Source organism: Suricata suricatta, chromosome 9 (assembly GCF_006229205.1).
Source record: "Suricata suricatta isolate VVHF042 chromosome 9, meerkat_22Aug2017_6uvM2_HiC, whole genome shotgun sequence".
NCBI classification, from domain to species: Eukaryota; Metazoa; Chordata; class Mammalia; order Carnivora; family Herpestidae; genus Suricata; species Suricata suricatta.
The window spans coordinates 7,498,535-7,509,944 of record NC_043708.1 but is presented as its reverse complement, the minus strand read 5'-3'; the positions used below and the strand labels follow the sequence as shown (position 1 = coordinate 7,509,944).

At 50.2% G+C, this 11,410-nt stretch overlaps 1 protein-coding gene across 2 annotated transcripts in view; it reads left to right on the top strand.

The window, feature by feature from the left end:
• Positions 1 to 29: 29 nt before the first annotated feature.
• The window catches only part of AK7 (adenylate kinase 7), a 67,603-nt gene continuing 56,222 nt past the window's right edge, over positions 30 to 11,410 (top strand). For both annotated transcript variants that reach the window (XM_029952413.1, XM_029952412.1), the window contains exons 1-2: positions 30 to 199; positions 5,025 to 5,210. In XM_029952413.1, the coding sequence (XP_029808273.1) occupies positions 95 to 199; positions 5,025 to 5,210 (291 nt within the window). In that variant the 5' untranslated portion in view covers positions 30 to 94. The remainder of the gene's footprint in view (positions 200 to 5,024; positions 5,211 to 11,410) is intronic.

Here is an 11,410-nt window from a genome sequence, read left to right as displayed (position 1 = left end):
ACCCTAGGCCCCGCCCCCGGGGAGTTGGCCAGCGTCGCGACGCCTTGGCCACCAGAGGGACGCTTTCTCCTTAGCAACCAGTGCGGCTGCCGCCATGGGTGAAGTAGAGGAAGTTACTCCAACGATGGAGAAAGTTCTCCGGATCCAGAGGGTGTTTATAAACCTGCTGGATTCGTACAGCAGCGGGAACATCGGGAAGGTGAGCAGTGGCGGGGCAGAGTGGAGCCCCAGCCCCCTGCTCCCAGTCCCCCGCCCCCACCCCGACCCAGCGAGGGCTTGTGGCAGGGGTGCTGTCAGGGGCTCCCCTTAAGAGAGCGGTCCTGGTCCTGGGCGCCAGTCCGCTCGCAGAGCCGCAGCTGGAAGCCCAGGTGTTTGCAGGTCGCCTGTCCAGCCCCAGGGCCTCCCCTGTTAATGGAAGGAAACTGAGACTCAGAGGGAGGAAGGGACTGGCCCCGCGTCACACAGCAAGTTGGGGGCCGGCCCTGGACACAGAGCCCAGATCTCTGGCCTCCTACCTAGGTTCTCTTTCCGCACCGCTACCACATCTGAAGGAGGCAACCGACAGGTAGGTCCAACCAAGCGCGTCCCTCCATCCATCCCTTCAACATACATTTTGAGGGTCTGTTATCTGCCAGGTACTGTTTTGGGCCCACTAAGCTTCCCCACTCTTCATCTTTAGCTCCGGGAAATGGGGATCCTGACACTCGTCATCTTAAAACACTCATTGGAGGTGGCGGGGGCCTGGTGGCTCAGTCGGTTAAGCGTCTGACTTCGGCTCAGCTCATGATCTCACAGTTCGTGGGTTCGAGCTTCACGTCAGGCTAGCTGACAGCTAGCTCAGAGCCTGGAGCCTGTCTTCGGATTCTGTGTCTTCCTCTCTGTCTGACTTTCCCCTGCTCACGTTGTCTCTGTCTCTCTGTCTCTGTCTCTCTCAAAAATAAATAAAACGGAAAAAAAATAAAAATAATAAAAAATAAATAATAAAAAAATATTTAAGAAAAAAGAAAAAGTAAAAAAAAGAAACCACTCAGTGGGGCTCCTGGGTGGCTCAGTCGGGTAAGCGGCCAGCTTCAGCTCAAGTCATGATCTTACAGTTGGTGGGTTCGAGCCCAGCATCAGGCTCTGAGCTGTCAGCTGCGTGAGCCTGCTTTGGATTCTGTGTCTCCTTCTTTCTCTGCCCCTCCCCCACTTCCTTCTCTGTCTGTCTCAAAAATAAACATTAAAAATTAAAAGGAAAGTGCTCAGTAGTCAAAAGAAAGCCACGATTTTATCATTTCCCTGAGCAGGACTCCACCTCAAGGCCACCCTCTGGAGCCACACAGAAGAGTAGCCTCACTTGGGGCAGACTTCCGTGAGGCTAATGACCACACTTGCAGACAACATGCGCTGCCCAAACGAGGCCGTGGCTACAGTGCATACCATTGTGTTGGTTCCCTAGGGCTGTGGTCACAATTACCACAAACTAGGTGGCTTAAGACAACAGAGTTTCTTCTGTCTCCGTTCTAGAGACCAGAAGCCCCAGATCGAAGTGTTGGCAGAGGTTGGTTCCTTCTAGACGCTGTGGGAAGGGTCTGCTCCCTACCACTCGTGGCTGCTGGCACTTGTGGGCAACGCTTGAGTCCTTTGGCTTGTAGACTCATCACCCAGCCTCTGTGTCTGTCTTCACGTGGTGGTCTCCTCAAGTGTCTCGGTGTCCAATTCTCCCTCTATTTTTTTAAACACTTTTTATGTTTTTTATTTATTTTTGAGAGACAGAGAGAGACAGCATGAGCAGGGGAGGGTCAGAGAGAGAGGGAGATACAGAATCTGGAGATAGGCTCCAGGCTCTGAGCTGTCAGCACAGAGCCTGACGTGGGGCTTGAACTCATGAACCATGAAATCTGAGCTGAAATGTGATGCTTAACCGACTGAGCCCCCCTAGGCGCCCCTCCCTCCCTCTTTTTATAAGGATGCCAGTCAGTGGATTAGATCCCAGATGATGTATAATTCTGACTTCTGAAATAATTGCACCACTTTAAAATCATAATTAGAGCTAACATGTATTGAATCCTTATTTTGTGTCAGGCTTTGAAAATTGATTTTTCTATATAATGTGTACTTGTAATTTAAAAACACATTTTTTTCTGAAATAAAACCTGGACACATTGGGGATGCTTGAGTGGCTCAGTCCGTTAACTGTCTGACTTCAGCTCAGGTTATGATCTCACAGTTTGTGAGTTCAAGCCCCGTGTCGGGCTCTGTGCTGACAGCTCAACACCTGGAGCCTGCTTTGGATTCTGTGTGTGTGTGTGTGTGTCTCTCTCTCTCTGAGCCACCCAGGCGCCCTGTGATGGGTACTTTGAAAAAAAGAGACCAGAAGACCGGCTGGTGACAGAGGGTGGCTGCCTCAGAGTCTGGGGAAAAGGCTCTCCTGAAAGTGGCATTTGACCTTGCATCACAGGGTGGGGGCCAAACCGGAGAAGCTAGTTCTCGGGGCACAGGCAGAGACAAAGTTCCCGAGGAGGGATTTGCAGGGCAGAAAGGTGAAGGTGCAGGAAACCAGAGACAGCAGGGCATCAGGCAGAGAACCCAGGGTCCCCGAGACTTGGCAGCCCACAAAAAATGTTTCTCTTAAAATCAGAAAGAACCAAATAAAACTTTAGAGTCAAAGATTGTGAGTCTTTATGGTGATATAGTCATAAAATATAATTTTTAATTTTGGGGGAGAAGATCGTGAAAGTCAGAAGGTGGGCCGCTGACAGCCGCATGGTGCCTGAGACGTGGTCAGCACTCCCCTGCTGAGTCCAACACTAAAGGCCCACCTCTGGGGCAAGGGGAGCGGAGGTCAGGCTCTTGGTTTATATTCTAAATCCAATGAAAACTACTGGATGATTTTAGAAAAGGAGATGAACCTGATTGAGATTAGGAGAGTGGGCGGGAAGAGAATTTAGTTTTTTACTTTACCCCCTTTTGAGGTCTGATTAATTTTGACAGCATCACCTTTTTAAGAGCAAATGTCCTTTTCTTTCAGTTTGTAGAGATCTTTTCCCGTAGCTTACCAATAACAGAACTTTTCAGCTATTCCTTGACTAACCTGGACCCCTAGTTCTGACCTTCTAGGTGATTGCTGTTCTCCGTACCAAGCACCATGTGAGTGGGAATAAGACGCCCATAAAGGAAATGGAAGCCAGTCTCTCATCTTCAGGCTCCCAGCCTGGCTGGGCAGTACCGCCTGCCCCCCAGAGCCCCTGCACCCCTCTCCATCCCTGGGACAGAGCAGGGTGGTGGGTGTGGTTCGTGTGTGGCCTTGGAGGTCACGAGGTCCAGCTGCACCCCTCCCCGCCCGCCAGTGCAATCTTGGGCAAGTTCCTTCCAGCCGGGCATCTCTGCTCATCTGTGAAGCGAGATAATAGGACTGAATAGATATTGAATGAACTTGAGTATGTGTGAGAGAGAAATGAAAATACACGTGACATACTTGGAAGAAATATATTTCAGGGAGAGGTTGAACCTGATAATCTCGCATTACTAACTCGAACTGATTTTTATCAAAACAAATGAGGTGGGACTTCTTGTTTGTTTAGCTTTGGTTTGTTTTTCCTCCCAAGATGTAATGATGTCACAATTACATGCATGTTTAATATGTAAATTAAAATCATTATTAATTGTATATAAATAAGTCTACACACATATTACATATATACATACATGTGTGTATACACACATGTGTATATGTAACTCTTTAAATTTTTTTAGTGTTTATTTATTTTTGAGAGACAGAGAGAGAGAGAGACAGATGTCAAGCAAGGAAGATAGAGATAGAGAGGGAGACACAGAATCTGAAGCCGGCTCCAGGCCCTGCGCTGTCAGCACAGAGCCCGATGCGGGGCCCCAACTCATGAACCGTGAGATCATGACCTGAGCCAAAGTTGGACGCTTCATCTACTGAGCCACCCAGGCGCCCCTAGATGAAACTCTTTAACATTACATCAGCCACTCCCAAGGATAATCTCTGTAAAATAAAAAGCAAAGCTTTGCCAACTTCATTCTATTTCATTATTATTTGCAAAGGTGGCCACTGAAGGCTTCAATGAGGCAAGTCCAAATGGAGATGAGTCTGCCCTCAGTGTAAAACACACATCAAATTCCAAAGACTTAGTATGAACAAAAAGGAATATAAAAGGTCTCATTAACCATTTTTTCTATTGATTACATGTTTCATTGATAATATTTTGAATCTGTTGGGTTAAAGAAACATTTAAGTTAATTTCACCTGTTTCTTCTTACTTCTGTTAGTGCGGCAACCAGCCATGAGTGGACCACATTACACTGCAACATTTCTCTTAGTCAAGACCAACATGGTGACTGCAACCCTGCTCTCTGCACCTGGGCTCCCCATCTGTAAAGTAGAGTGCCATTGGGGCACCTGGGGGGCTCAGTCGGTTGGGCATCTGACTCTTGATTTCAGCTCAGGTCTTGATCTCAAGGATGGTGAGGTCAAGCCCCGTGTTGGGCTCTGCTCTGGGAGGGCGGAGCCTGCTTGAGATTCTCCTTGCTCCCACTCTCTCTTTCTAAAAAATAAACAATTGGGGCACCTGGGTGGCTCAGTCAGTTGAGCGTCTGGCTTCGGCTCAGATCATGATCTCACGGTTCGTGGGTTCGAGCCCCACATTGGGCTCTGTGCTGACAGCTAGCTCAGAGCCTGGAGCCTGCTTCAGATTCTGTGTCTCCCTCTCTCTCTGACCCTCGCCTGCTCTCATTGTCTCTCTCTGTGTCTAAAAAATAAATAAAATATTAAAAATATAAATAAATTCTTTAAAAAGCTTTAAAAATAGAGCACCATAATAGCGCCCACTCGGCCATGCTCCTGGGGTCATTGTCAGTCTCAGCAAACCACCAGTGCATGACGGGCGGGCTCTGCGCAGGGTCACGGGGGACCTCTAGCAAGCCCTCAACAAAGGTCAGTCTTTAGAATCATTCCAACTGACTACCCTTTCTCTAAGTTGTCCTTAGTATTTTCTTAGCAACTTTGTGTTTTCTTGCAGTTTCTGTCTAACTGTGTAGTCGGGGCTGCGCTAGAAGAAGTTACAGAAGAAGAGGAAGAAGAAGACGAAAGTAAGTCAGCCACGACAGACGGCTTCTCCAGACTGAAGGAAGGCACCTTCCAGATCGTGGGCACGCTTTCCAAGCCAGAAGGCGTTCGGCCCAACTTCGCCATGGAGACATACAGCGTAAGTCCCGGGGGCTTTTGCTAAGAGTAACCAAGGGCAGAGTCATCTCGAGGTCCAACCCCTTCACAATATGCTGGTATTCTTTGCTTCTCCTTCTCTCTTCTGCAAACACGGGGCGCAGGAAGGTGAGAGCAGGTACAGGCAGGCCTTTCTCCCCTGATGGAGAGCAACCATTGTCTCCACTTTAAATGTTTGCCAGAAGCAAACCCTTACCCCTGCTACCCTTCACTGCCCAACCACCCTGGGCTCGGGGGGCGCCTTCTTGGAGGCAGAAGCCTGCTTCGGTAATAAGCTACTCGGAAATAACGTATCGTTAGGTTGCTGTCTCACTGAGCAACAGGGCTGCTGGTGTCGAACTCAACCTCTGGGCTCGGAAGCCCCAACATAACACAGAGCCTGGGGATCAGCGGGGCAATAATTTTATTTCTTTGTCGAACAAGGATGGCGACAGCAGGCTAATGCCTTCAAAACTGCAGACCCTTCCAGTTAAAAAATGGTCTGGAGACACGAACACACATTTTCCCAAGGAAGACATCAGGTGGCTAGCAGACACACATGAAAAGGGGCTCAGCATCACTCATCACCAGGGAAATACATGCAGATCAAAACTACAAGGCGCTATCACCTCACACCTGTCAGATGGCTAAAATCAACAACGCAAGAAAAATAAAATAAAATAAAACCAAGAACACAGGAAACAACAGGGGTTGGCAAAGATGTGGAGAAAGGAGCGCCCTCTTACACTGTGGGTGGGAATGCAAACTGGTGCAGCCACTGTGGAAAACAGTATGGGAGTTCCTCAAAACCTTAAAAAATAGGGGCATCCGGGTGGCTCGGTTAAGCATTTGGACTCTTGGTTTCAGCTCAGGTCGTGATCTGGGAGTTCGTGGGTTCAAGCCCCTGGTTAGGCTCCGTGCTGATAGTCCAGAGCCTGCTTGGGATTCTCTTTCTCCCTCTTTCTCTGCCCCTCCCTTCTCTCTCTCTCTCTCTCTCAAAAATAAATAACCTTTAAAAATTTTTTTATGTTTTTAAATTATTTTTGAGAGCCAGAGACACCGTGAGCAGGGAGGGTCAGAGAGAGGGGGAAACACAGAATCTGAAGCAGGCTCCAGGCTCTGAGCTGTCGGCACAAAGCCCGACACAGGGCTTGAACCCATGAACCGTGAGATCATGACCTGAGCCGAAGCCGGACGCTTAACCGACTGAGCCACCTGGGCGCCCCATAAATAATCTTTTTAAAAAAGCTAAAAATAGAACTACTGTACAAGCCAGCAATTGCACTACTAGCTGTTTCCCCACAGGATCCGAAAATACTGATTCGAAGGGCTATATGAGCCACAACATGTATGGCAGCATTGTCAATGATAGCCAGATTATGGATAGAGCCCAAAAGTCCACTGACTGATGAATAGATAAGAAGATGTGCTGCATGTCTATGTATATATGTGTATATGTATATATATATGTGGTGGAATATTACTCAGCCTCAAAAAGAATGAAATCTTGCCATTTGCAACGACATGGATACAGCTAGAGAGTATTCTGCTAAGTGAAATAAGTCAGAGAAAGACAAATACCATGTGATGTCACTCATGCAAGAACAGATGAGGGGCGCCTGGGGGGCTCAGTCGATTGAGTGTCCGACTTTGGCTCAGGTCGTGATCTCGCAGTTGGTGAGTTCGAGCCCCACATCGCCTGGCTGAGAGCAGCCCTCAACAAACCCTTGTGAAATGAATGAAAGAGTCCTCTCCCCTCATCTGCCCCCATCATCGGGAACTTTCGCTGCCACCTACCCCCTTTCGCACTCTCCTGGATCTTCACTCACCACTGGCTTCTTTCTTTCTGCCTAAACATGAGTTCAATGCTCATACCTTTTGACCTTCATTTGGCCTCCCTGGTGGCTGCCAGCCTCTCTCTGCCCCTGGCCCCTGCCACACTGAACGTCAGAGAGGGCCCAGCCCTGGCTGGTGTCCCCGGTGAGCCCCCAGTTCCCAAAGTCCTATCTTACTGGCTTCCCCCTTCTGCAGCCTTTACCCCCACCCCCGACTTCCTTGTTTCACTGGCTGCTTTTCCTCTTTCTGCCCTTTAAATGCGCTCTTCCCCAGAACTCCCTCCTTCCTCCTGATGGACGTCCTTCCTAAACCTTATCCGGTCCTATGGGTCCAGCTCCCCCATGCAAGCCAATGCCTTTCAGACCTGTCTCCAGCCCAGCTGAGCGGCCCATCCAACTGCCCCAACGCACTCCCCCATGTCCTGCTGGCCCTTCTAATTCAACATGCTCCCAGTGAAGTTTATTACGCTCCTCTGCAAAACCACTCTGCCTTGTAGACTCCTAATTTTGATTAAGGACTTATATCTCTTTGGGCTGTTTGGGCCATGAGTAACAGGGAAAAGGCAAGGCAAACTGGCTTAGTAAATGAGGATATTCTTCAGTTTTCATGGCTGGTTGTCTCCAGGAAGATGCAGCTTCAGGGCTGGCGTGATCCAGGGGCTGGAGCTCCTTTTTCTGCCCCTTCCTGGCCTCTGCCTTCCTCCAAGGTGACTTTGCTCTCAGGCTGGCAGCAAGGCAGCAACGGTCCAGGGCCTCACATGCACACACACAGCAACACGGTGGTGAAGGGAACTTCCAGAAGTCCTCAGAGAAAGGAGGATGGACCTTCCAGCAAACCCCCTTCAGGCATCTCCTTGACTCTCACTGTTTGAAGTGAGTCACTTGCCCGTTCCTGAACCCACCCCTTACCCTTAGATCAATAAGGCCCAGCCCTGGAGTGAGAGAACGGAGTTCCAATGAGTTCAAACCCCGGGGCGGAGAAGAGAGCACTGTTCTGTTCTGAGCTGGGAAAGAGGAAGAGGACGTGGATGGTTTGTGTCCTGGATCCCATTCACGGCGCACCCACCCCTCCCGCAGCTGTGGGCTCGCACTCACGCTCACTCGCGTACCCCCTGGGGCGTGAGATCCTCACCTGGGGGCCTTGGAGCCTCTCCACGAAGGGCCCCCTTCCCATTAGCATGGCCAGGTCAGCCCAGGTCTGCACCAGCTCCCACTCCCTACGCCGGAGTTTGAATCCATGGATGTGTCTCAGGCGCCCTCAGGACCCAGAGATGAACGCGGAGCTCACGCCTAGCAGGGCCTCACGTGCGAAGGCACAGCTCCACGGCAGGGCAACGAACATGGCCCCAGAGGTGTGCTCGCAGCCGCATCTGGAAAGGGCAGTCGAAGAGCGCTCGGTCTCAGGTACAGAGGGAGGCGGATGTAGCTGAAGGCCCTTCCTGGCCCAGTTCGAGGCCGCCCTGAGCCGCTCTGCTCTGGAGATCTCGGAGCCGCCACAGCACACGGTCCTGCGGACGGCCCACATTTGGGAGGCTGGGGTCTCCTGAGAGAAGCTGGGACTGAGGCCTGGCCTCGAGGGGTGAGAAGGGGGCAAGGAAATGTCACACAAGGGGGGACACACAGGGGGGTGTACGGTATGCTTTGGAATAGAAATAGAGCATGGCTTGCAGGGAACCAAGGAGAAGAAGCAAGGGTGGCATGTAAGGTGAGAGAGGGCAGAGGAGGGAAAACATCAGGCTGGTCTAGTCTGTGGAAGGCGCCTCTGCCTGGCTCAGCAAGCCATCCGCTGCTCCAGGCTCTGCTGAATGAGCTCGTGATCGCTCTCTAGTCCAACTTGAATGTCAACTCTGACAAGCCATAATTACATATTCCTCCTGGTCTATCAAACCTCAGATGCACTTCTCTGATAGCCCTTTCTATATTGGGGGCTGCCATGTAAGGCTGGGCAGGTTGCACACTGCACAAGGGTGCCTGCCCAAGGGCATGAGTAGGAGCTGTGTTCAGCTGGGTGCAGAGTGCCCCAGAGGTGCCTCCTTATAACCTTCCCACCAAGAGCAGGTTGTCTTTTTCTGATTTATTCAAAGCCTTCCTGTATCCTTAGATATGTCCTTGTCTGCATTAGACTATAATTTGCTGAAAGTTTTCCCAACAAAACACACACACACACACACACACACACACACACACACAATGCTCCTTGGTATAAGCAACAAGATATTATTCATTTTGTCTCTGTCCTCGGGGTCAAACACAAGGCCCCCACATGTTGGTTGGATAAACGAATGTCCATATGTGGTCACACAGCGTCTGGCCGGGATGGCCATCCTCTTGGAAACATGCCTGTTTCATCCGACATCCAGCTATGATTTCACACGCGTGTGCGTGTTTGTTTGGACGCCGCTCTCACATGTGGCCACAGGCTGGGATCACAGACGCGCCTTGGACCACATCTGGGGTGCACGCCTTGCGTTCATCTGGGACTTTCTTCCTTTCCCACGTCATTCCTGAATCTAGATCAGCCTCCAGCGTGTTGGGAGAGTAGGGTCCCCCGGTGTCGTCTCGCTATTGGAAAAGTAAAAACAGATGACCAGATCGGCTTTTTCAGAGTGTCTTCCCTTCTGCCTGTTCAGCCCAGAAGAGAAATCGAATGGATGGTATCATGGATCAAACTGTGTCTCCCCGAAGAAAGATCTGATGAAGTCCCCACCCCAGGTCCCTCACGCTGTGACCTTATTTGGAGATGGGTCTTTACAGAAGAAACTGAGTTAAAAGGAGGTCCTTGGGGTAGTCCCCTAATCCAATATGACCGATGTCCTTACCAAAAGGGAACACTTGGACCCAGACAGGCACACAGGGAGCAAAGAGGAAGGCGGAGATGTGGTTGATGCATCGGCAACCACGGAACGTTGGAGACTGCCGGAGGGGCCCCAGAAGCTGGCCGGCCCAGAGCTGAATCTCTATCACAGCCTTCCGAGGGACGGGCCCTGCTGGCACCTTGAACTTGGGCTTGGAGCCTCCAGACTGTGGGACATGAATTTCTGTTGTTTAAGCCACTCAGTTTGTGGCACTTAATGACAGCGGCCCCAGGAGGTGAGACCAGCTGGCTGCTGCCTCCGAGGCCGGGCTGGGGAAGCCGGTCGCCTGGTGGGTTTAGCAGGGGTGCCTCAACCACGTCAGGGCAGCCTCTCTCTTCTTTTTATTTTTTATTTTTTTAATGTTTTATTTATTTTTGAGAGAGAGACAGCATGAGCAGGGGAGGGTCAGAGAGAGAGGGAGACACAGATTCTGAAGACAGGCTCCAGGCTCTGAGCTGTCAGCACAGAGCCCAACGCGGGGCTTGAACCCACGAACCGTGAGATCATGACCTGAGCCAAAGCTGGACGCTCAACTGACTGAGCCTCCCAGGCGCCCCAGCCCTCTCTTTTTATAAGGAAAGGCATTCACTCTTCTTTTGTTCTCTAACCAAGTTATGTGGTGGGCGACCACATTTGATCTGACAGTGTTCTGCTTTTCATGCAAACTGGCCAAGGAGCTGTGGGGATGTTTGGTCCTCAGGATAACTGGAATCACAACAAATCCTGATTTGGAAATGCAGGGTCCTCTTTACAGTTTTTTTTTAAGTTTTTAATGTTCATTTTTGGGGCACCTGGGTGGCTCAGTCAGTTAAGCATCCAAATTCGACTCAGGTCATGATCTCACAGTTTGTAGGATCGAGCCCCGTGTAGGGCTCTGTGCTGACAGCTCAGAGCCTGAAGCCTGCTTCCAGTTCTGTGTCTCCCTCTCTCTCTGCCCTTCCCCTGCTCATGCTCTGTTTCTCTCTGTCTCAATAATAAGCAAACATTTAAAAAAATTAAAGGTTCATTTTTAAGAGAGAGAAAGAGAAAGCAAGAAAAACCCCAAAGCAGGCTCCAGGTTCTGAGCTGTCCGCACAGAGCCTGATGCCGGGCTCGAACTCACAAACTCAGAGATCATGACCTGGACCCAAGTTGGACACTTAGCCGACTGAGCCCCCTGGGCGCTCCTGACACTCACCCATGGCACGGGACTCCTAGAAACGTGCCAGCACCCACAGAGGAAGGAACAGCTACCTAAAACACAGTGATCAGCGAAGTTACTTTTGTCTAATGTAAGAACTTTTACATTTCTACCCTGTGTCTCTGAAATAGTCCCAACAGTCATGTGTAACATGGCACCTTGCATGTGCACAGAGAACGGAGCAACACCACCTTGAGGGTTCCCAAACCAGCCACATTCATCACTCAACAGCACTTCTGAGCGATTCAGGATGTATAATGGCTCAAGTGATCTTGCACAGTGTTTGTGTTTATTTTTTTTAATATTTATTTTTGAGAGAGATAGAGAGAGAGAC